Genomic DNA, 25,272 nt, shown 5'->3' with positions numbered 1-25,272 from the left:
AGCATCTTTTCCTGTCAGACTTGGTTTGAACTGAGTTTGAGATGGATACAGTGTAAAGCAGTGGTCCCCAAACTTTTTATGTTGGACCCCCTTACCTCTATCTGCACCCACCTCACTCCCTCCCTGCCTCCGAGAACTGCAATCGGGAGCTGGGGCCATGGTCAGGGCTGGGGCCAAAGCTGCAGCTGTGGTTGGAGCCAGGGACCAAGACTGGACTGAAGCCATGGCTGGGCCAGGACCTGAGGCTGCAGTTGCGGCCCCAGGTTGGGGCAGGGCCGGATATAGGCCTGGGACCGGGTGTGGGAGTGGAGTTGCTGCCAGGCCAGGGAGCCACTTCTGGGCCGTGGTCAGGGCCAGCAGCCATGTGCGGGAGCAGGGCTGGGAGCCGGGGCCGTGGCTGGGAGTGGGGGCAGAGCAGAGCTGAGGCAGGCACTCCCTCCCCGCCCTCCTGGGAGCTGGCCTGGACTCCACCGCCCCTCACCCCGAATGTTCCTTCATGCCCCCCAGTTTGGGGACCAGTAGTGTAAAGGAACTAAACCAAACAAGTAGGGGACACATTTGGTAGTTCCAAGACATTCATGTCTTTTCTTAAGGCCATGGCAAAACTCCCATTGACTTCAGTGTGTAAATCTATCTATCTATTTAGATAGGTCCAAGATGGGGTTTGCTGTGGGTGAAGGCATGGCCTTTATAGGTTCTCCAGTTGCCTCCACATAGTCCTTGCGCACCTTCAAAATAAATCTACATCTTAAAGGCTGGCTTCCAAGTTATAAAGAGTTAAGACTAGAACTTGCTTATCTACAGCCCATTTGGAGGAATTGCAAAGCACATTAAATAGGAAGGAGTTAGATTTTGATTAGTCAATTCCACCCAGTGATCACAAACTGAACTAGCTTGCCATGGTGTGCTGCGTCATGAGTCTATGGCATTTGGATTTGTTTTGCCCCAGAGGCATTAGCTTGCATTTTCCCCATTTTACTTTCTGTCCATGTAGCTCCTCTTGTTAGATCCTGCCTTGCACAAAGTATTTTCTGTCATCTCTGGCGTTTGTAACTCTTCCAAATTGAATGCCATCTGCTAATTTCATTAGTGTGCTATTTACTCCCTCTTGCAAATCACTGATAAAGAAGTTAAATTAGTCCAGACCTAACACAGACCCTTGCACCTTCTCAATGCAATACACTGTCAGTTATCACTACCCTGTGTTTACAATTTTGGGGTAGTCGGCAGCAATAAAATCAACATAAATGGGAATGTGATTGGACCTTGCACTTTATAGCTGTTATTTGTGCTTGTCTTCTCACTGAACAGGCTTCATGGCCTCTTAAGCATGGAAGCCAAGTGCTCAGGAACACTTTGCAAGCAGGCCTATGTAGGAGATTAATTAACAACAAATGGAGTGATGGTGCCATTCGTTTCTCTTTGTTTGGTAGGAAATCAAGTCAATCTTTTTCAGGATGATGAAGTCTGCAAGCATGGTGACTTTATCAAATCCCCACCTCCTCAGCTTTTCACTACACAGGTACAATAAACCCAAATTAGTCATCCTCCAGCAATCCCTTAACAAGCCTCTGTTATTTCTGCTGTTCTGAGTTTTATCGAGAGGCAAACTGACTTTCCTTTCTGCAGAGTTCTTGGAAAAAGCGATGTTTCACCTTGTGCAAGTCTAGCAAGAGATGCTACACCCTGAAGTACCTTAAAGGCCAACAGATAAAGGGTTTCATTGCAATTGACCAGTAGGTATCTGAAGTTCATCACTTTTTCTTTTAAACCACACATCAGCAGTCTGAAATGAGATCACAGATTTATCCTTTTGCTGCTGATTTAGGCCATGCAAGTCAATGGAAAGACTCCCACTGACTTCAATAGGCTTTGGATGAGCTTGAGAGTATTGTATTATTTGATAGACTTAATGGGATTTATATATACAAAAAACAAGCTACAACTGTGTAAAGGATCCAGGTATTATATCAATTGCACACACTGCTAAAACAAATGCTTCTATTACCTACAGTCATAGGTCTCTTATCTTCTCCAAGGACAACATCAAGTACTCCTACATACAAAGCGATTCTGCCACACTGATGCTGAAGAGTACCTTTCTCCACACTGGGACTTTACACAGAAGGATCTATTCAGCTTCTGGAGGGCTTTCAGAAACTGGTCCAAGGCTGGTGCATTTCATCTGGATACACACTCTAGGCCTGATCCTACACTCCTTGTGCACTCCAGATACCTACATAGTCCTAGCAGGGCCTAATTTTGTCACTTAGACAGTGGCCCCGGTGGGGAGCTCAGGGAGGGATTATGTGGGCGATAGCACAGGCTGCCCTGCCTCTTCCCACCCACACTGGGAAAGCATGTGACCATGGCAGTGCATGAAGGGATTAGTCACTGCACAGCACTGGGCACACTTTTTTGGGCAGGCTACAGCAAAGGTTGGGAGGTTCATTGGGCATTCTCCCCGGCCCTTGGTTGTATGTACATGAACCAATCACACTCTAGCCCGGGGTGTTTGGGATATATAAGAAATGCAGGATTGGGCCCAGAAACAATAAAGCTTCTCCAATGTTTTTTTCACCTTGGGCCTGATCCAAAGCCCACTGAAGTGCACAAGAGTCTTTACATTGGCTTCAAAGAACTGTGGATGGGCCCTTCCCCCACCCCCACAGGCCTCATATTTCTGTTGTGCTTCTTCCGTTATAAGAAAGCAAACAGTGCAGTTCTCTTTAAGCAATTCTTTATGCCTGAAAACTTTGCAGCTGGCTGAATCAAAAGTGTTATTTTGAATGATGTAACAACAGTCTAATTCCACCCAGAAAGCTGGGGATTTTTTTCTTTTAGGAATATAAAAGTAGCTTTTTTCACCTCTAGTTGATGAATATTTTTTGTTTCTTTTAAAATTTTCTGATTAAAAAAAAGGGGGAGGCCAGAAGGAAGGAAGGAAGAAGTTGTAGCAGTTTCAGGTTCCAAAAACTGAATTTTTTCCCATTTTCAAAAAACAAACATTGTGGGAGAGTTTCCATTGAAAACCCAGGACATTTTTATTTTATGTATTTATTGATTTTTGCATAACCTTTCTGTGGAAAGAGCTTACATTTCTGAGCCAGCTCTATTGTTAACTTTGGTTGTGTTTTAAAAAAATGCTGTAAACATTACAACAGTGCCTACCACAGTGGGGGCCCATTCTTGGCTGGCCCTGAGGAACCACCATAGTAAACATGATTCATTAATCTCAGAGGAAGAGTTATTGAAGCAATAGCACAGAAATGATCCAGCAAGCCTTTGATCCTCATGGCTTTTATGGATGATCATTTCACAGTGTGCATCAATGTATGGGATAAGCCTTATATAAGTAAATGTTTCATATGCATGTCCAACAGGATTTCAAATATAGAGATTGGCATAAGTAATTATGAGAAGATGACAGCAGTAAGGAAGATGTTCAAATGTCACCCCGAGGAAGTGATATCCATCAACACTAATAGCAGGGATTACTACCTCATTGGGAAGGACAGGTACTTGTGGCAAGGGTGGGGGGGATGGCAGAGGGCATAGCCACCAGAACAAGTGGCTCTTGGGATCCATGGGGAAAGAAATTCTTAGCCCTGCTTACAGAGAATCAACTGTAGGGGACAAGCCTGCCCTAGGGGAAATAGGGCAGGATCATTCTCTGCAGTCCAGAGGGAGAATAGACTGTAGGGGAATGATTCAGGAGTTGACCCCTAGCTGCAGGGTTCCCACACATGTCTCCACTGTACCTAGAACCTACTCCTACTCCACAGGTGGAAAACAGAGAAAGAACCCGTGGAACTCTTTGTCAGAGGATGTTGTGAAGGCCAAGACTATAACAGGGTTCAGAAAAAGAACTAGATAAGTTCATGGAGGATAAGTCCATCAATGGCTATTAGCCAGGATGGGCAGGGATAGAGTCCCTAGCCTCTGTTTGCCAGAAGCTGGGAATAGGCGACAGGGGATGGATCACTTGATGACTATCTGTTCTGTTCATTCCCTCTGGGGGCACCTGGCATTGGCCACTGTTGGAAGACAGGATACTGGGCTAGATGGACCTTATGTTCTGATGTTCTTAAAGAACAGGAATTAATGCTGCTTCAGCAGCCAATAGAAATTTGGTCAGGAGGGAGCATGCTTTGTAGAGGGGCTCCCAGCTGCTTTGCCCCAGCTTTTCTCCCTTTTCTTCCCCTCCTGCTGCTGTGTCAATGAGAGTGTTTTTCAAGTACTGCAGGATGGTACCCTGTACTCATAACCGAAGCAGAAAGAACATGCCTAAACCCAAAGAGAAAAAACACCAAATACCTAGTTATCATTCAAGCATGCATTCATGCGGTGCATTGTTCCCTTAAGTCATCTAGTGGGAAAAGTTCCAGAGCCCATCAAATTAGTCCTACTTGTGAACAAAATGCAGCGTCTCCTTCTTAGTTGTCTTACAGTGCGACCATGGTGTGGAGCCTGAGAAGCACCTCACAGGAATTCTCCACAAATGCCAGAAGTGAGCTTTTAGAGACCATCTTTCCACTGTGTAATCCCACTGGCCTTTATTAGCTAATGCTTTGTGTAATGGGCTGTAGTCAGATGCTCCTATGCGTAGACCAAACTTGGTTTTGAATGGGCGGCCTACAGAAACAGAAGCCTCCTCACAGAACCAATCTTTCAGGGGACGTTTTGGCCAGAGGGTCTGCATAGTTTTTGGATCTGCTGGCCACACTCCTACCATTCCCTAAGGCCACCACACTACAGCAGAGTGAGCTCCCCTAAGGCAGTGCTCTACCATCATCAGGAAGAGGCAGCTTTTACCTGCTTGACCTTTTTGGGGCCTGACCCAAAGCCCAACGTAGTCAATGGAAAGACTCCCATTGACGTCAGTGGATGTAGGTTTAGGTTATTAGGAAGACAGAGATGCACCATTTATTTTTTCTTGTGCATGATAATAATGAACTTTTCGTTTCCTCATTCCAACCCACAGGGAACAAGTTGAGGACTGGTTCACTTCCCTGTCTTCAGCCCGCATGGAGGCAAAAGAAGATGGATGCTCTGCTCAGGTGACGTTATAGTACCAAAAAAGTCAGCTGTTACATGCACAAATCAGCCTCTTTAAAAAGAGCGGTTTGTAATTTCATTAGTAACTTGTGAAGAGAGGGAATCTATACATTGAAATTTGCTGATTTAGACCCTAAGTATATTAAATGCACATTCCCTATAACACCAGTTTCCTAATGAATAAGAGATTCCTTTGTGGTGAAATCCACCCCTGTGCAGAGGACCCACACAATGCCTGCTCACCACTTAAGGCCCACTTAAATGCTAAAAAATCTCTTGTTCATTAGGAAACATGTACTTGTAGAAGTAAAGTACACAGGACTTAAAGAGTACATGGGCCTTATGCAGGGGTGAATTTCACCCTTCATCTCTCAGAATGACAGTGTATCCCTAATTCTCATTTCTTGAGCCTTGGAGCTAAAACTCTGCATCACTGGGAACCACATGGGCTTCTAAGAGCAGATTTTTGTCCATGGACTCATCTGTCCTCATACTGCTGTCACTGAATTCCTAGAACCAGAATCCTGCAGCTCAGAGAAGCAAAGGTCGGACCATCTCTTCGCCACCATCCTTCGATGAAATAGTTGTGAGCACCCATGAGGAGATTCTGAGTGACTACAACAAAACTGAAGTAAGGGGCTTTTGTTAATGAGTCTGCTGCTAGTGCTACATATGACCCTTGGTTTGTATAATTGAACCTGTCAGTGAAAAGGAAGTTCTCCTGAGCTCAGGGCAGCATGCACTCAGGCAAGTGGCGTGACAGGAACATTTTGCTTTCTTTTGGGATTAGAAAGCAGAAGTTAAGGCTTGAATGTGAGGGAATTCCGATAAAAGGCTCATGCTGTCTGGCCTATCTGCATTTAAGAAAGGTGGGGGGTTTAGGATAGTGATGGCCTCAGCTGGAAACCTCACCGGCCATTTCAGCAAATGGGCCAAGGATGATGGGCCTGGAGACTGAATGACCCTCCCATCCCTAAAGGAGGTCCCCGCACATCAGGGTTGGCACATCTTACCAAAGCCAAGTGCAGGATGCTTCCCCTGCTGCCACCTGTGAAGTTCCTGATTGGTGGTTAGGATTTAAGGTCTGAAGAGAGAATCAAAGGCACAAATGGGAGGTAGGAGTCTGACTTCTATTGACCTCCTATGGGAGTGGGGCACCTAACTCTTCTTTGTCAATCCCGCTTCCCCCTCAATATTTAAATAAAAAGGAAAAAAAGTACTGCTGCATTCCAGGTGTGCCTGTAGACTTGTCTAGAGAAAGCAAATGAATAGCAGCCGGGAAAGCAGTGCTTAGTATAGTCACAAAGTACCACACAAACAGGCAGCGTAACAAAGGTCCAGAGGGAGCATAACAAAGACCGTGCTCTGTTACCAACTGACCGCACCAAGAAAACACCTGCAATACCTCTGCACAGGTTGTCAATGTTTTCCCTTTGGTGTGCAGGTGGAAGATCCCACAGACGACAAGAAAAGGCCTCACTCAGATCCTGGCTCTCGTGGTCTCCCTGAACAGCAGCCTTGCCGCAGCTCACCAATGCATCTTCTTCCTAGTCTGGTGAGCATAGCTATCAGGGCCTGGAACGCCTCTTAGATATATAAAGGTTGCAGGGATGCTCATTAACCTAGGGCACTAGAGAGTTGACAGCAGCGCAGCTGCACCGATGCAGCTGTGCCGCTGTAAGTTCTCTCATGTAGCTGCTCTGAGCCAACAGGAGAGAGCTCTCCCATTGGCTTAACTACTCCAGCCCCACAAGCTATGTTGAGGGTAGATGCTCTCTTGCCAACATAATGTTGTCCACCCAGGTGCTTATGTCAGTGTCTCTTACATCACTCAGTGAGGTATTTAAGCTGCAGTGTGTACCTAGCTTTATTGTCATACCTCATCTACCCTGAATATCTGTATGAATGGTGACTCAACCAGCCTCCCTAGCAAGTCTAACTGGCTCCGACTGTTAACCGTTTCTAACTGGCTGTAATTATTTCTTATGTAGCTCTAACAGTTGCTCCTTCCCCTTCTGAGAGCATGACTGAGAATTCCCTCACAGTGATTTTAATGGAGCTACAACACTTTACACAAGCCGAAGCTCTGCCCTTGCTAACGTATTTGTAGACTGTGCCCATGTTCTTCCTGAATTGTCTTTCAAGCATCTCTCAGGGGTTGCCTACACACAAAAATTGCACTGGTTTAACTCAAATTGATTAAAAACTTCTTTAGTTAAACTGGGTGCCCAGCTCTGCATGAATACTCTTGAATCAGCATAAACCTGGCTTAGCTTACACCGGTAACTGATTTCAGCCAGGCTTAAAATAGGAGTGTTCACACATAGATAGTTGCACCAGTTTAACTAAACCAGATGAAAATTACACCACTCATTAAACCTGTGCTATTTTGTGTGTAGACCAGACCTTTGGCTCACCCACTTCTCTTTTACCTGCTAATCCTTCTCAGGTTTGTATTGCCTTGGAGCAAAATGCTGGGCCCTTGTTGTGCAACAGGCAGCATAGAAGTCCCTTTCTTCGGGTGCCAGTTCTGGGCTGACTGACTAGGAGGACTTTGGACGGGAGAGGTGGGTCACACAGGGACTTCACACGACCTTCAGTTTGGATTGGGGGAGTATGGCAGGGAGCTCTGTTTTCTGTTCGAGACTATGCGAAAAGTACAATTAATAGCCTTGCCCAACAGCTAACAAAGAATAGCACTCATCATGGTTTATTTGATAATAAGAGGTAATAAATTTCTTAGTACAATATTATCAGCTCCAGATCATTCCTGCACGTATTGCTACTCGGATAGCTGTCTCCTGGCTTGCACCTTTGTGTTTATTTCCTTTTTTAGAAGTCTGACTCTACATTTACTGGTATTAGATTGTAGTGAATAACTAGTTACTCACTATTGTAGGCCCTGATCATGCAAACTCTTCCTCAGGTAATTAATCCTGACTCTCACAAATAGACATGACTGAGTCTACTTGTGTAAGGACTCATTCACCTGAGTGAGGATCTGCAGGATCTAGTCCCTAATCTATCCAAGTCACTCCACACTTTGAGGCCAGGGACCCATCTCTTTGTTGTCCCTCTGGTTCCCATAATAGCTAATTCCAAGTTGAATTTACATACTCTAAATAATAAATATGTTAAAAGGAACCCTGGTCCTGACTCCCATTCCCCGCTACTAACTCCTTGGATTAAGCTATTTATTAAGATTTTATTACTTGTATTGCAGTAGCAACTAAAGGCCCCACTCAGGATGTGGGCCTTACTGTGCGAGGCACTGCCAACACACATAATAAAAAGGACTCCAAAGGGCTTATATTCTTGGCAGAACTCCTGATAGGCACTCCAGGTGGGGGAACACCACTGATCACTATTCAGCCAGTTTCACATCCCACTTTGTGCTATTTTTAATCTGTGTGGTATTTATTCAATTTCTTCCTAGTTTTATGATGTGCCACTACGATCTGGATTCAACAAGGTACTCAAGTCATGCCTAGCTTTAAGCATATAAACACTCTCACTGAAGTTAATGACGCTACTCAAGTGCTTAAAATTAGGTGTGTGCTTAAGCACGTGGCTGAATCAGGGCCTATATCAAATGCCTTTTGAAATCCAGCACTGCTGCAGTATATCCTCTGCATTCCATTTTTCTCCTGAATCTGTGATAATGGCAAATAAGATTCATAGATTCATAGATAATAAGGTCAGAAGGGACCATTCTGATCATCTAGTCCGACCTCCTGGCACAGCGCAGGCCACAGAATCTCACCCACCCACTCCTATGAAAAACCTCACCCATGTCTGAGCTATTGAAGTCCTTAAATCATGGTTTAAAGACTTCAAGGAGCAGAGAAGCCTCCCTCAAGTCAACCATGCCCCATGCTACAGAGGAAGGCGAAAAACCCAGGGCCTCTCCAATCTGCCCTGGAGGAAAATTCCTTCCCGACCCCAAATATGGCAATCAGCTAAACCCTGAGCATATGGGCAAGATTCACCAGCCAAATAATACAGAAAATTCTTTCCTGGCTAACTCAGATCCCATCCATCTAATATCCCATCTCAGGGGATTTGGCCTATTTACCCTGAATATTTAAAGATCAATTACTTACCAAAATCCCATTATCCCATCATACAATCTCCTCCATAAACTTATCAAGTAGAATCTTAAAACCAGATAGATCTTTTGCCCCCACTGCTTCCCTTGGAAGGCTATTCCAAAACTTCACTCCTCTGATGGTTAAAAACCTTTGTCTGATTTCAAGTCTAAACTTCCTGGTGGCCAGTTTATAACCATTTGTTCTTGTGTCCACATTGGTGCTTAGCTGAAATAATTCCTCTCCCTCTCCTGTATTTATCCCTCTGATATATTTATAGAGAGCAATCATATCTCCCCTCAACCTTCTTTTAGTTAGGCTAAACAAGCCACGCTCCTTAAGTCTCCTTTCATAAGACAAGTTTTCCATTCCTCGGATCATCCTAGTAGCCCTTCTCTGTACCTGCTCCAGTTTGAATTCATCCTTTTTAAACATGGGAGACCAGAACTGCACACAGTATTCTAGGTGAGGTCTCACCAGTGCCTTGTATAATGGTACTAAAACCTCCTTATCCATACTGGAAATGCCTCTCCTGATGCATCCCAAAACCGCATTAGCTTTTTTCACAGCCATATCACATTGGCAGCTCATAGTCATCCTATGATCAACCAATACTCCAAGGTCCTTCTCCTCTTCTGTTACTTCTAATTGATGCGTCCCCAACTTATAACTAAAATTCTTGTTATTAATCCCTAAATGCATAACCTTACACTTCTCACTATTAAATTTCATCCTATTACTATTACTCCAGTTTACAAGGTCATCCAGATCCTCCTGTATAATATCCCGATTCTTCTCCGAATTGGCAATACCTCCCAGCTTTGTATCATCTGCAGACTTTATTAGCACACTCCCACTTTTTGTGCCAAGGTCAGTAATAAAAAGATTAAATAAGATTGGTCCCAAAACCGATCCCTGAGGAACTCCACTGGTAACCTCCCTCCAACCTGACAGTTCGCCTTTCAGTAGGACCCGTTGCAGTCTCCCCTTTAACCAATTCCTTATCCACCTTTTGATGTTCATATTGATCCCCATCTTCTCCAATTTAACTAATAATTCCCCATGTGGCACGGTATCAAATGCCTTACTGAAATCTAGGTAAATTAGATCCACTGCATTTCCTTTATCTAAAAAAGCTGTTACCTTTTCAAAAAAGGAGATTAGGTTGGTTTGGCACGATCTACCTTTTGTAAAACCATGTTGTATTTTGTCCCATTTACCATTGACTTCAATGTCCTTAACTAATTTCTCCTTCAAAATTTTTTCCAGGACCTTGCATACTACAGATGGCAAACTAATTGGCCTGTAGTTACCCGGATCACTTTTTTTTCCTTTCTTAAAAATAGGAACTATATTAACAATTCTCCAATCATTTGGTACTACTCCTGAGTTTACAGATTCATTAAAAATTCTTGCTAGTGGGCTTGCAATTTCAGGTGCCAATTCCTTTAATATTCTTGGATGAAGATTATCTAGGCCCCCCCAATTTAGTCCCATTAAGCTGTTTCAGTTTCGCTTCTACCTCAGATATGGTAATATCTACCTCTATATTCTCATTCCCATTTGTCATGCTACCATTATCCCTAAGATCCTCTTTAACCTTATTAAAGACTGAAGCAAAGTATTTGTTTAGATATTGGGCCATGCCTAGATTATCTTTAACCTCCACTCCATCCTCAGTGTTAAGCGGCCCCACTTCTTCTTTCTTAGTTTTCTTCTTATTTATATGGCTATAGAACCTTTTACTATTGGTTTTAATTCCCTTTGCAAGGTCCAACTCTACTCGACTTTTAGCCTGTCTCACTTTATCCCTACATGTTCTGACCTCAATTAGGTAGCTTTCCTTGCTGATCACTCCCATCTTTCACTCCCTGTATGCTTTCTGCTTCTTCTTAATCACCTCTCTAAGATGCTTGCTCATTCAGCTTGGTCTACAACTCCTGCCTATGAATTTTTTCCCCTTTCTTGGGATACAGGCTTCTGATAGCTTCTGCAGCTTTGATTTAAAGTAATCCCAGGCCTCCTCTACCTTTAGATCCATATCTGAATCTGTGATAATGGCAAATAAGATTATTCCATTTGTTTGGCAAGAGAGAATTTAAATACACATGTGTTGTTTAATTTAGGGCTCAATCCTGGAAGGTAAGGAGTAGAGCTAGGAAGGAAATAGTTTTCCCATCCCAGAAAAATTTGAGATTTCAAAAGAGATTCAAATTGTTAAGCATCTGAATAACTTTGAGGATTTGGGCCCCAGTGTGCACAAGTGACACAACATCCATACAGGATCATGTGTAAATTTTTGACCATTAGATCTGATTTTTGAACACAACAGCTATTTTTGCATATGCAGTCGTTTGCAAAGACAGTCAATGGTGGGTACAAACATTGCATCCACAAATCAGCTATTTAGATATCTATAGTAAATGATATTAATACTCACAGCTTTGCACCTGCAGTGATTGAGTGTATAACTGAGTGCAAAGACAGAAGCCTTGTTTAGAAGTCAGATGTATGGTGTTATTATTTCCACCTTTGAGGAGCAAGTCTTCCCACAATCCTTCCCAATGGATTTTTCCCAAGTAAATGGAAAGAAGATGTCAGATGTAGATAATTTAATGTCCTATTAAACATGGAAGCATTTTTTTAAACAGAATAACAATTCTGAAAAGACCAGCCAACATCAGCTGCTGTTAGATTCAGAGGAGAACACAGGAGAGAAGGGGGAAGAATATTATGCTTCTCCAAGCAGTGTTCTAGCACAGGTAAGCCACATCAGGTAGGTTTCTCTGTTGATCCTGCTCCAAGAGAATATTCAGTTGTCCAAACCCAATGGTAGCAAGGTTGCTTGAGAACCTAACTCCCAAATCATTGGCTAGTAGGAATCGTAGAATATCAGGGTTGGAAGGGACCTCAGGAGGTCATCTAGTCCTACACCCTGCTCAAAGCAGGACCAATCCCCAATTTTTGCCCCAGATCCCCAAATGGCCCCCTCAAGGATTGAACTCACAATCCTGGGTTTAGCAGGCCAATGCTCAAACCACTGAGCTATCGCTCCCCCCAGTTATGTTAAAATTGAAGAGAAGAACAATGTAGTGCACACTGGTTTGGGAAGGAATGCATCTGAGCTTGGATTAGCAGGGTACTTTGGTTAATTGATGTTTGGCTGAGCTGCATTAGCCACAATACAGCACAAATGGACACTACATAAAGAAGCCGAGGGGACTTCTTGGTGGATGAAGAGAGAAAATGTTTACCTCCCACATTGTTTTTCATTTTCAACAGCTGGAAAGTGAGCTATCCAAGTCTGATCCCCCAGTTCAATCACACAACCCAATGGCGAAGGAAGATCATCTCAGCAGGAAGTTGTACATGTTGATGAAACCTCTGTAGGTAGCACTTTCTTTTAGTATTTAAAAATCAATACAATGTAACGATATGGTCAGAGCTGCATTCCTGCTGTCTACATGAGGAAATCTACAGAACGCACCCTGTTTGGGAGAGGCTTTTTTGGGGCTATGGGCAGAGGTGAAAGTAAGCTGGTATGCCCCAGTACAGCGTACCGGCAAGAGCCGGTGCACCGTACCGGGACCAGCTTTCCCAGACGGCAATTTAAAGCCCTGGGGTAGTGGCAGAGGGTCTCCAGAGGGGATTTAAAGGGCCCTGAAGCTCCAGCCACTGCTACAGCCTCGGCCCTTTAAATCCCTGCCAGATCCCTGGTGCCAGAGCCCTAGAGTAGCAGCAGGGGGGTCCGGCGGGGATTTAAAGGGCCGGGGCGGTAGCAGCGGCTGGAGCCCAGGGCCCTTTCAATTCCCGACGGAGCCCGGCCACCGCTGCCCCAGGGCTCGGGCAGCAGGGCTCAGGTGGGAATTTAAAGGACTCGGGGCTCTGGCAGCCACGACTACAGCGGAGCCCCAGGACCTTTAAAGCTCTGCCAGAGCCCAGAGCCCCAGGGTAGCGGTGGCAGCTGGGAGCCCCCAGGGCTCCTCAGTGATTTAAAGGGTCCGGGGCTCCACTACGGTAGCTCAGGGGTGATTTAAAGGGCCCTGGGCTGCCAGCCTCCACTACCGCAGCTGGAACCTGGCCCTTTAAATCTTGATTTAAAGGGCCCTGGGATTTAAGGCCCTGCCTCTTCTGGTTGAGACCACACCTCTTCCACTTTAAGCCACACCCCCTACTCAGGACTCCAGCGTACTGGTAAATCCTTTAACTTACTTTCACCCCTGGCTATGGGGGAGAGTTTACTAGAGTGAAAATCAAATTCACTTCAGAAATTTATATATTATGACATCCTGACAGGCTTACACAGAATAAAATGTGGCACTGTAAGAAGTTGACTGATGTTTTTTCTGGGCTAAACAATGTAACGTCTGCAGCCATGTACATTCACAGACACCCAAGCCAGACACTCATTAGAGCAGGCAATGTTGTGCAGTTATTAAAAAAAAGAACTGTTTCCTGGTATCCCACTGCCTCATTGGGTAATCTTGGACAAGTCACCTCTCTGTACCTCAATTTTCCTACCTATAAAACAGGTTTAATATTACTTACTTCTACTTCATAGATGTTTGCTTGATGTTTGCAATATGCATCAGTATTGTCACATGAAAGACAGTACAGAAGTGCAGAGTATTAATCCAGGGTCACATAGAAACTTCACAGCTTTCACTATGCACCAGAGGGTGGCCACTAAGAACTTCAGTGACAACAGCATAGAAGTCAGATCCTCCAGTTCCAAAATATTAGGCCCCTAACTCTTGAGTTATAGGAGAATTTCCATTGGCTGTTCTCATTAATACTTGTGACACACAGATGAACAATTCTGATTCTCTCCAATGTAAGACAGTAGTCTGTACACACGCATATACACCAGTTCATTACAATATTATTTAATTGCACATTTTATATTAATATTATATATGGAACTGGGAATAGAACTCAAGACCTTGCACTCCAGATCACAAGTCTGTCCCATTTGGGTTAAAGGATCTCTCCATTAAATGTTGGTACTAATTGGTACTCTTTGCAGGCCTCCAGCCACTAGAAGGCGCAACAAATAATCTGACAAGCATTTGAGCAGGTCTGACACATTATGTCCAATAGAGGTCAATGATGCATTCTCCCACGAGCCAGTATATTGCAGTGCCAACAATCTCTACTTCCTTTCCTTGTTAATCCAAGTTGCTTGGAATAGTTTTCATTTTTAATAAATATTCTTTCAATATAGAAAGTGTTTTGGTTTTTATGCTCCATTTTTAGGAGGCCAGTTTAGTTCATTTAGCTGTAATTTTGGCCATTGGATTTGCTACAAGAACTTCTTGTTCTTTGCCTCACTGACATCTATTTGACACAACTTCAAACACAACAAGAGTAACCGTGACTTGACATGCCAGCCCTGTGCATTTTTTATTATCATTCTTATTCATTAGGTTGCCTGAAGAGAAACTCCAGCCCACATGCAGAAGTGATGAATTCCTGACCCTTCCCAGAAGCCAAGAAAATAGCATAGATTTAAGAAACTGCGAGACAGATGAAAACCAACAACAGCTCATTCAAAGCAAGACCAATAAGCAGCTAACCAAAGAAAGAAAGCCAAATGCATCATCACTATCAGTGGTTCAGTTATCTATAATAATCAAGTAAGGATGTTTTGGGCTGAAATATGTAATAGAATGCTCTTTAAAAGTAATCACATAAGACCCAGATCTTTGAGATAGCTATTATGGACTTAAATAGCAGCATTCCTCCTTGTTCTAGTCAATATCACACAAGCCAGAAATGGATGAATGTAAGAATTGTGAGCTTTGAATTTGTGATGGCCAGGTCTTAAAAACCAAACACACAGCATAACACCTGTTAAGAATAGGTGCTGTTGCTCTTTAGGGTCTGTTTTGGGCTGAGGAACGGGATTAAAGCCCTGATCGTGTTTGGAAAGAGTTTACTAGTGGTGTATTTATTTATTAATATGCACAATTAGAAGTTTTCTATCTGCTTCCTTGTCTCTTGCAAGTGAAGAGTGTGATTTCTAGCACAAAACAGCAGTAAAAGCATTAGAAGGTGTTTAGACATTGAAATCAATGGGAGTTAAGCATCTAAATGCCTTTCAAGATCAGAGCCAGAAGAGTCTGCCTATTAAACCCCCTATTTTACCTATCTCATCCAAGGAGAAAGGTGGTACTGTGTTAGTAATAAATAACAGCCACACCTTCCCCATCATCTAGACCAGAAGTGGGCAAACTACAGCCCGCGGGACCCTCCTGCCCAGCCCCTGAGCTCCTGGCCGGGGAGGCTAGCTCCTGGCCCCTCTCCTGCTGTTCCCCCTCCCCTGCAGCCTCAGCTCACTGCGCAACTGGTGCAATGCTCTGGGCGATGGGGCTGTAAGCTCTTGCCGGGCAGCGCAGCTGCAGAGCCACGGCCTGACTTGATGTTCTGTGCTGCACCATGGCGTGGCTGGCTCCAGCTGGGCGGCACGGCTGCCAGTCCTGGTGCTCTGGATGGCGTGGCTGTAATGCCACCAGCCACTGGTGCTCCAGGCAGCACGGTAAGGGGGCAGGGAGCAGGAGGGGTTGGATAGAGGGCAGAGGAGTTCGGGGTGATGGTCAGGGGTGTGGATGGGGGTTGGAGCAGTCAGAGGGCGGGGAACAAGGGGGTTGAATGGGGGCAGGAGTCCCAGGGGGGCAGTAAGGAAGGAGAAGGGAGGTTGGATGGGGTGAGGGGGCAGTCAGGGGCAGGGGTTCCTGGGGCGGTCAGGGAACAGGGAACAGTGGGGGTTGGATGGGGCAGGAGTCATGGGAGCCATCATGGGGCGAGAAGCAGGGGGTGAGAAGCAGGGGGAGGTCGGATAGGGGGCGGAGGCTGGGCCACGCCTGGCTGTTTGGGGAGGCACAGCCTCCCCTAATGGGCCCTCCATACAATTTCGGAAACCCGATATGGTCCTCAGGCCAAAACGTTTGTGTGCCCCTGATCTAGACCTTGGGCAAGCTTCTTAATGGTGAGATCTCATGGAGCAGAATATTCTCCAAGAGAAATGGTGACAAATCCAGCATCTGCAATATTTAACAGTAGGCTAGATAATGCCCTGAAGGACAGACTATAGGAAACAATAATGAACTTTCACAAGGGTAAGGAAGGAAGGCACAGATTAGATGACCTGAATGATGTTTTCCATCTCTACTTACTATCATTAGTGAGTATGTGTTTCAGTTGTCTGATTGGTAGAGTCTGACTTGTCTACAACATCCTCTCTTACAGCAAAGTCACAGATGACAGCCAATTACAAGAGGTGGATATTTGCATCCCTCATGCTGATGTCACCAGTAATTTAACGCTTATTGAAGCAACAGGACAAATATGGTAGGGCCTTTAAGTCTGATGGTGGTGGGTACTTGTCCAGATATAAATGCCTATCAAGCACTATATAAGAGCTAGGTATTTCTTGTGTGTCAGGCAGGGGGTAGTAACCATTGGGAAAGCATTAGCCTAAAGGCTATTCTTCTAATATCAGCATGAATGGCATAATTGTCAGTTGTCCATTATGCATATGGTAAATTAACTTGTGTTTATGTGACTCTCAGTGGAACAGGGACAGGGAGGGGCTACTAGGATGATCAGAGGAATGGAAAACCTACCTTACAAGAGGAGACTTGAGGAGCTTGGCTTAGTTAGCCTAACCAAAAGAAGACTGAGGGGAGATATGATCATTCTCTATAAATACATCAGAGGGATAAATACCAGAGAGGGAGCGGAGTTATTTAAGTTAAGTGCCAAAGCTAACACAAGAACAACTGGATATAAATTGGCCATCAACAAGTGTAGGCTTGAAATTAGATGAAGGTTTCTAACCATCAGAGGAGTGAAGTTCTGGAACAGCCTTCAAAGGGAAGCAGTGGGGGCAAAAAAAACTTAACTTGTTTCAAGACTGAGCTTGATAAGTTTGTGGAGGAGATAGTGTGATGAGATTGCCTACAATGGCATGTGGCCCATCTGCAACTGCTAGCAGCAAAAATCCCCAGCGTCTGAAGATGGGGCAGGCTTTGATTTACTACAGAGAATTTTTCCCAGGTATCTGGCTGGTGGATCTTGCCCATGGGTTCAGGGTCTAATTAATTGCCATATTTGGGCCCAGGAAGGAATTTTCCCCTGGATCAGATTGGCAGAGACCTGGGGGAGTTTCACCTTCCTCGGTAGGTCACTTGCTGGTTTGAACTAGAGTAAATGGTAGATTCTTTGAAACCTGAAGTATTTAAAACATGATTTGAGGATTTCTGTAACCTCTGGCTGAGTTGCTAGTCTATTACAGGAGGGGGGTGGGTGAGGTTCTATATCTTGTGATGTGCAAGAGGTGAGACTAGTTTATCACCATGGTCCAATTCTGTCCTTAAAGTCTATAAGTCCATTTGGCCAGGGGGTGCATGTCTTGTTAAATATCAATAAGTAACAGCTTTTCTATCAAAAATCTCCCAGCATTTTGTATGGTTGGACAAATTATTAGCCCCATGTTATGGATGGGGAAGCTTTAACCTAGGAAAATTCAGTGGTATGCAGAAAGTGTCCGATTCTGACCCCAGTCTACCACTATTCAAGAGGCAGTTCTGTGGGAAGATGTGATAATATTTTGGGGTGGGGGAGTGTGTTTTGATTGTTCAAAGCATCAGAAAGATTATGGGCTCGTATTTGGAGCAAGGGCCTAGGAGGCAGGACTCTTGGATTCTACTCCCAGATGAATCGCTAATTCGCTCTGTGTCTTAAAGCAAAATCACTTCAGCTCTTTGCACTGCAGGTTAATATTACTATGCACAGATGAGCAAAGCTATCTCACGTGGCTGTGGTGTGGTTTAAATAAGGAGTGTTGGCAGAGAGCCTAGGGTTAAATGCAGACTCTAAGTGCAAAGTGCTAGTGAGTTGTTTCAGACAGGCTGACCTGAGTGGGAGTCCCAGCATAACGGCAGCCAGGTATTCTCTAACCATTTTCAGCACTGGGAATAGTCCAGACATGGTCACTCTTGGATGTTGGGGGCTGGAGGGTATCAGTTCTCCCAGCAGCGTTGCAGGGTAAGTAGGCAGTGTGGAAGTCAGTCCTCTCTCTAGATCTTCAGTATCAATAAAGTAGGAGAGAGGAAAGAGGAGCAGGGTTAAGGACAGACTGCGTTGAAGATTAGTTCAGTATTTCATCCTTGTCCCCTGCTGTGTCGCCTCTTGCTCTTTCACTGATGCTCAGCAGTAAGACTGGCTCTCGCCACGGCTTTGATGTACCACACTTATCAGCTGTACTGTGTGTCTGGAGGAAATAACTTTTTCAGCCACTATCAGCGAGAGCAGGAAACACCACAAAAGAATCAGAGATGGGGCCCAGCTGCAAAACTTGGATCTGGACCTAAATATCCAGGGCAACCCTAGTGGGAATTCATACTGAAAGGATTTGGCTGGTTTCAGCTGGCAATGGTTTTGGAACAGAGCATCAGATCGAGGGGTCAACAGGCTTCCAGGCTGCTAATCCTCCAGGAGAAGTCAGGAGAGATCAGCAGCAAAGAGAGGCCAGCTGAAGGATTCTAAGGGAGTTGACTGAAATTGCCACAAGGGTAGTTGGAGGCAGAGTTTTGATGCATCCCTTTACAGGGACAGCCACAAAGCTCTGATCCTGCTGTTCAGATGCCGAGTTTTAGTTCAGTCTGGGCTGCAAAGATGGCCTGGAAAGAGCCTCTCAGGTAAATGAAGAGCTAACTTCTCTGCCTCAGAGGCAGTGTAGTTACATCAGCAGAGTGTTTGTCCCTGCACTGTTCAGAACCAAACAGGGTAAATCCCCTCCCTGCCTGGTGACCCTACCCAAGCCAGACCTCTTCGATTAAGGGAGGACAATGCTGCATGACCCGTAATCAGATTCCCGCTGGAAGCACCAGTTGGAATGGATGAAGCCGTTTGGTTAAAACCAAGAATCAGACCAAAAAGCAATTATCCCTTTTAATCTCTATACCGCTTCCCATTTTGGTTCAGGGCCATGCAGCACAGTTGGAGTGAAACAGTTCAGTCATTTGTGTTTGGACAGTGGGCCCAAACAATCCCATTCATGTTTTTTGTCTCTTCTTTCTCCTCCCTAGTGTCTCTCACTGGAAGGGTCCCAGCCGCTTAGGCTGTATATTTCACCATGGGGATCACATAGTGGCTGTGAATGACCTGCGCACACAGAGCATGGATGAGGTTTCCTTGTTTATCAGCAGATCCATGAGAAAGAAGGTAAGCCCTAACGGTGATTGGGAAAAGAGACATAGCTTTGGGGGTCAGATTATGATCTCACAAGGGCTTCTGCCAATCCAAGCCTTAGAGTTTCAGGAGCTCACTCCTGTCCTGAGGAACTATGGACAGTAGCTGAGACTAGCTGTGTTCCCTCACATCTCTTGGTCCCTAGCAATATCTAAATGGATATTGATCACCATCATATGACTGGGGGATTAGCCCTGGGGGCAGGGTTCCAAAGGTTGTGACTAGGGCCAGGAAGAGATCCAAATGCATGACACAGTAGTGCTGGCAAGAAATCATTACACCTTTCATAAAAGGCAGACACCCACTGAGAGTTAACCATTTCTTGGCAGTCTATTCATGACACCCACTCCATCATATAAATGTGCATCTGTGTAGTTAAGAAAAGCAGTACTTGTGGCACCTTAGAGACTAACAAATTTATTAGAGCATAAGCTTTTGTGAGCTACAGCTCACTTCATCGGATGCATTTGGTGGAAAAAACAGAGGAGAGATTTATATACACACACAGAGAACATGAAACAATGGGTTTATCATACATATTGTAAGGAGAGTGATCACTTAAGATAAGCCATCACCAGCAGCGGGGGGGAGGGGGGGGGAGGAGGAAAACCTTTCATGGTGACAAGCAAGGTAGGCTAATTCCAGCAGTTAACAAGAATATCAGAGGAACAGTGGGGGGTGGGTGCGGGGGAGAAATAACATGGGGAAATAGTTTTACTTTGTGTAATGACTCATCCATTCCCAGTCTCTATTCAAGCCTAAGTTAATTGTATCCAGTTTGCAAATTAATTCCAATTCAGCAGTCTCTCGTTGGAATCTGGTTTTGAAACTTTTTTGTTGAAGGATAGCCACTCTTAGGTCTGTAATCGAGTGACCAGAGAGATTGAAATGTTCTCCAACTGGTTTTTGAATGTTATAATTCTTGACGTCTGATTTGTGTCCATTCATTCTTTTACATAGAGACTGTCCAGTTTGGCCAATGTACATGGCAGAGGGGCATTGCTGGCACATGATGGCATATATCACATTGGTAGATGCGCAGGTGAACGAGCCTCTGATAGTGTGGCTGATGTGATTAGGCCCTATGATGGTGTCCCCTGAATAGATATGTGGACAGAGTTGGCAACGGGCTTTGTTGCAAGGATAGGTTCCTGGGTTAGTGGTTCTGTTGTGTGGTGTGTGGTTGCTGGTGAGTATTTGCTTCAGACTGGGGGGCTGTCTGTAAGCAAGGACTGGCCTGTCTCCCAAGATCTGTGAGAGTGATGGGTCATCCTTCAGGATGGGTTGTAGATCCTTGATGATGCGTTGGAGAGGTTTTAGTTGGGGGCTGAAGGTGATGGCTAGTGGCGTTTTGTTATTTTCTTTGTTGGGCCTGTCCTGTAGTAGGTGACTTCTGGGTACTCTTCTGGCTCTGTCAATCTGTTTCTTCACTTCAGCAGGTGGGTATTGTAGTTGTAGGAATGCCTGATAGAGATCTTGTAGGTGTTTGTCTCTGTCTGAGGGGTTGGAGCAAATGCGGTTATATCGTAGCACTTGGCTGTAGACAATGGATCGAGTGGTATGATCTGGATGAAAGCTAGAGGCATGTAGGTAGGAATAGCGGTCAGTAGGTTTCCGATATAGGGTGGTGTTTATGTGACCATCGCTTATTAGCACCGTAGTGTCCAGGAAGTGGATCTCTTGTGTGGACTGGTCCTGGCTGAGGTTGATGGTGGGATGGAAATTGTTGAAATCAAGGTTGCAGAACAGTTTAGCTCATAACCTTGGGTTTTCACGCACTGATAACTGCCCAAAAGTCACACTTGGGACTGATGTTTTCCACGCACGCTCTGTCCCAAATAGGGAATTTCTTTGGGGGGGGGGAAATCAGCACAAACTCCTTTTTGCCATTTTTGAGCTCTGCAAGGGTTTATACCCACCGTTTACCCCAGTGCCTGGCAAACAGATAGCTCAAAATCACTCAACTTTGGAACTTGAATGCCGAGGGCTATTTATGTGCCAAAAGTCTATTGAATGGGTTTTTTTAATTGGATGGATGCTAATAAAGTTTTAAGCGACGGAAAAATCATTTCTGATCAGGAGCCTCAGGCAGGGACAGAGGCTGCTGCTGAGACCATTTGAACACAAAACCCACCCCAACCACTGCTGTCTTAGCTCCAGGCACAGGAGGTAATCACCAGTAGCATCAACATCAAAATCCCACTGTGTACCGATTTGCAATAACACCCCAGACTCCCATGGAATGGAAGGGCCAGAGTGTCAACACTGTGATTCTTGAGATGCTGAGCAGTTATAAATCTCATGCAGTCCGTCAATGGATGTGACAGGTGCTCAGCATCTTTTGATTTCAAGCCTTTAGGCTGTTAGCTTCTCGGATTAAGGAAATGCCTGTTTATTGTGTATGTAGGAGGTTGCTTGAAGTATTCAATCCATAGGATGTTTTACTCACACTCAGAATGTTGGGAACAGAACCTAGGAGTCCTGACTCCCTTTCTCTAACCGCTGGGTGTAACTCCCTTTTCAACACTCATCACCTTCTGGTAGAGGGCTGGAAGTCTGAGCAGGCCCTCACAGTACATAGCACCAATATACGTTGGGTCCCATGTGGAGAGCTACATTTCTCTCAGCTAAGCAGCAATCTTGGCACTCATGATCTCCGCACCCCCCCCCGCCCATACGGATCTGCTGAGGTCACCCAATGCCAGTGTAGCCTGAGCAATAGAAAGCCTGTCTCCGATATCAAAAGACAATCCAAATAACACTGTTAATAGATGAGGGTATTTAGATGGGGAGGGGTTGTGGGGAGGCTTAGTGGAGCAGTGATAGTTTATCAGATGTGGATTTACTGAGCTATAACAAGGTGAACCTTGTGTATGTGTTTTGGTTTGTTTTTTTAAAGGTGAAACTTACTATCCGTCGGATCCCAGATTCAGACATTTTCCATATTAAAGGATGTTCATGTTCCTAGGTAAGTGCCACCATTTTAATGGCACCTGTTAATGCAAAAGAGGTTGTTTCTTCCCACCCTAGGCGTAATGTAATTCACTGTACTCAAAGCAATGCACGTTTATTCTACCCCAGGCAAGGCTTGACTTCATGTAGGGAGAAAAAAAATTATGTTTTTATTAATCACATTTATTGCAGTAGTGCATAGGGACCCGATTGTGCAGGGATTGTACAAACAGTTGTATAGTCCCTGCCCCAAAGTGCTTAAATAGATGTGCAGACAAAGGGTAGGGGAACGGGATATAATATGTGATAAAGAAATAGTGCTTTCATATTCAGTACCACACAATCCTTTCAAACAGTCTTCCCCATTCAGAGTTGTCGCTGTTATGTGCGGCTCTATGAAGAGTAAGAACTGACTGTTTTTATTCCTGATTTGCAATGGTCTCCACACAAAAGTATCTCTCTTCTTGATATGGAAACCTCTGTAGCAGTGCCCTCTAATGCGTACTAAAAGCCGACCTTGTCTTATGCTGTAGGGACTTCTGCCTACCAAAACAAGTGTAATCATGTTTTGCTGTAACATATAGAGATTCAAAAGAGTCTTATAACAAAGCAGGGAACACCTTGCTTGCCATAGCCTCCTTGAGAGTAGGTCAAATTTATTATGCCAACTAGATCATCATATAGGGACATATTCACCATTGGTATTAGCAGGTGCAATCAGCAGCAGTAGATTTGTCTAAGCTTCAGCTAGTATGTCTGGATTCTAGCAGAACAGGATGGGCCAAAACTTACCACAGGTGTAAGAAGCAGCTATAACTCATATCAAAGTTGGTCTGGTTGCCCCCTGTTTACTCCAACAGTGAGTTTACCCACAAGTTTAGCATGTACACTTTGAAATTCCATGTGAACCTTCCCCCAAACCCAAGATTTTGCTCACTCAAGATGGCAACAGTATCAGTGAAGCCAATCATAAGGATTAATAACGTTTATACAATGAATTCACTTCATTTCCGCTCAGAAGGTCAATTTCTGAAGGTTTTCAAGCCTCTCTCTCTTCTGTTTTGTAGATAAGTGGTTGCCCTGTGCATATTCCTGAAGATGGAAGGATCATTATTTAATATTTCTATTTAGAAGGCATCAGTTGTGACACTGAAGGTAGAAGGAAAAAGAAGAACATCTGCCTGAAGAACTTCCATTCATTCAAAGTGGTGGTGGGGCCATTTCTCTTTAAATTGTCTTTTTTGAGCAACATCACTGGTGCCACAACAAAGCCGTTACTTGATTGGAGGACTGTTTTTTTCATGGCTAAGATGGCTTCAGATGTGATTCAAATTGGAATCACTTTCTACCAAATTGGGATTGGAGTCTTCTTTGGTTTTGCAGACAAACCAGCCTTTAGGACAATCTTCCAGCCTTGAAAATGGCCACCATGCCATTGAATTGCAGTACAAAGAACTAACTTCCTTTTCCTAACTAGGGAGGAACAAAGGAGGTAGAAATGGTGTTAGAAGTAATTTCCTGCCACTTCTTGGAGCAAATGTTCATGAAGGGAGGCATTAATAGGTATAAAATCTGTCTGCAATTGTCTTTGGAAAAACACTATTGCAGAGAAGTTTGCATATATCCGTTGAAGCAGAAAATGAACCATGCAATCTGCATCTCTCTGTTATGGCTCTCACTATTATGGCAATAGTGTTGTTCCTATGGCAAAATGAAGTTTTGGTAGATTTTTCTAGCACTGCATGTTCATTTGTATTTCAGAAAATTTGGGATTCATTTCCTACTTTTGCAAGTCAGAACCAAGTTGTTACCAAGTGATTGTCAGCTGCTGCTTGCTTTTATGTCAGATTGTGTACAGCATAGATGTTACACGGTGTGATTTTATTTTTGATGCAGATTGTATTCTATCTATAAAACACAGAGATGAGAGCCATGTGATGAAATAAAGAGACATGAACTATGTTCCACAGGGATGTGATGCAATTTAACACGTTCCTATGACTGCATCACCTGCCCAAAATTATCTCAGCTGGACTTGCTCTATCATTCCAAACCTTTCTTGGGCTTCAAACACCCCCTGCATTTAAACAAAAAATGGACTTGCCACAGAAGTATTGCTTTCTTCCCCCAATTATACTTGCCCAAAGCCTTGCATGGGCAATATACAACCTAGGTCCAATAACAACTTTTCTAAACCTACAAGCATCATGGCTTAAATATTCAACATCTCATGGTCCTTCTGGGCTAGGAACAGCAGCTTTATACTAATGAGAATGGGAGATACCCAACTCCCATTATGACCCAACACTCCCCTCTAGCAATGGAAGGCCCAAAGGCAATGACTTTAGACTTGTGCTATTCTTAGGTCTAGAGGTGTTTTTTTAGATCACTTTTAGGTGTTTTACCTTTAATTTTAAAGTTCTCTGAGCTGTGTGTAGCTGAACCACATGGTCCTTCTCTTTGTATCTAAGTGTTATATAAAATATAATATATTGTATGAGTGATGTATGTGCCTTTGTAGCCATTACGTTCTACTGTGTGGTTATCCTAGCCAGCCTGGTGTAAGTTTAGCGCTACCTTGGGTGTTTTTTTTAAAGTAGCGAACTTCTGATGCAATGCTTAAGGCCACATGACGCCAGAAACTGAGGTAGTTATCAGCAGATGCTCTGCTGACTGGTTAAAGAAGGCTGCCTGCCTAAAGCCATGGCAATCCTGCAGGAATGTCAATACCTGCTCATATTGCTGATACCTTAAGCTAACCGGCTCGGTGCCTGGGGCCAGTAACTGCCATAATATCTAGCAACACTCTAGGTGTGTCAGCATCTGCAAAACTGGGCTCACCAGCTAGGGCAGCAAGTAAGAAGGGAGGTTGGAGCATTAATTGTTATGATCAGTTAAAACATTAACAGGCTGCACATTT

General features: G+C 44.3%; 1 protein-coding gene across 2 annotated transcripts in view; it reads left to right on the top strand.

The window, feature by feature from the left end:
* PLEKHS1 (pleckstrin homology domain containing S1) overlaps positions 1-24,849 on the top strand; it is a 30,860-nt gene extending 6,011 nt beyond the window's left edge. For both annotated transcript variants that reach the window (XM_043518652.1, XM_038410805.2), the window contains 13 exons: positions 1,434-1,522; positions 1,630-1,736; positions 3,384-3,518; positions 4,985-5,060; positions 5,573-5,689; positions 6,503-6,613; positions 11,798-11,908; positions 12,429-12,532; positions 14,573-14,782; positions 16,395-16,496; positions 19,238-19,373; positions 22,300-22,368; positions 23,420-24,849. In XM_043518652.1, coding sequence (XP_043374587.1) covers positions 3,424-3,518; positions 4,985-5,060; positions 5,573-5,689; positions 6,503-6,613; positions 11,798-11,908; positions 12,429-12,532; positions 14,573-14,782; positions 16,395-16,496; positions 19,238-19,373; positions 22,300-22,368 — 1,131 coding nt within the window. In that variant the 5' untranslated portion in view covers positions 1,434-1,522; positions 1,630-1,736; positions 3,384-3,423 and the 3' untranslated portion in view covers positions 23,420-24,849. The remainder of the gene's footprint in view (positions 1-1,433; positions 1,523-1,629; positions 1,737-3,383; positions 3,519-4,984; positions 5,061-5,572; positions 5,690-6,502; positions 6,614-11,797; positions 11,909-12,428; positions 12,533-14,572; positions 14,783-16,394; positions 16,497-19,237; positions 19,374-22,299; positions 22,369-23,419) is intronic.
* Positions 24,850-25,272: the final 423 nt, after the last annotated feature.

Source organism: Dermochelys coriacea, chromosome 7 (assembly GCF_009764565.3).
Source record: "Dermochelys coriacea isolate rDerCor1 chromosome 7, rDerCor1.pri.v4, whole genome shotgun sequence".
NCBI classification, from domain to species: domain Eukaryota; kingdom Metazoa; phylum Chordata; order Testudines; family Dermochelyidae; genus Dermochelys; species Dermochelys coriacea.
The sequence above is the reverse complement of the archived record's forward strand: the minus strand, read 5'-3'. Positions and strand labels throughout refer to the sequence as shown.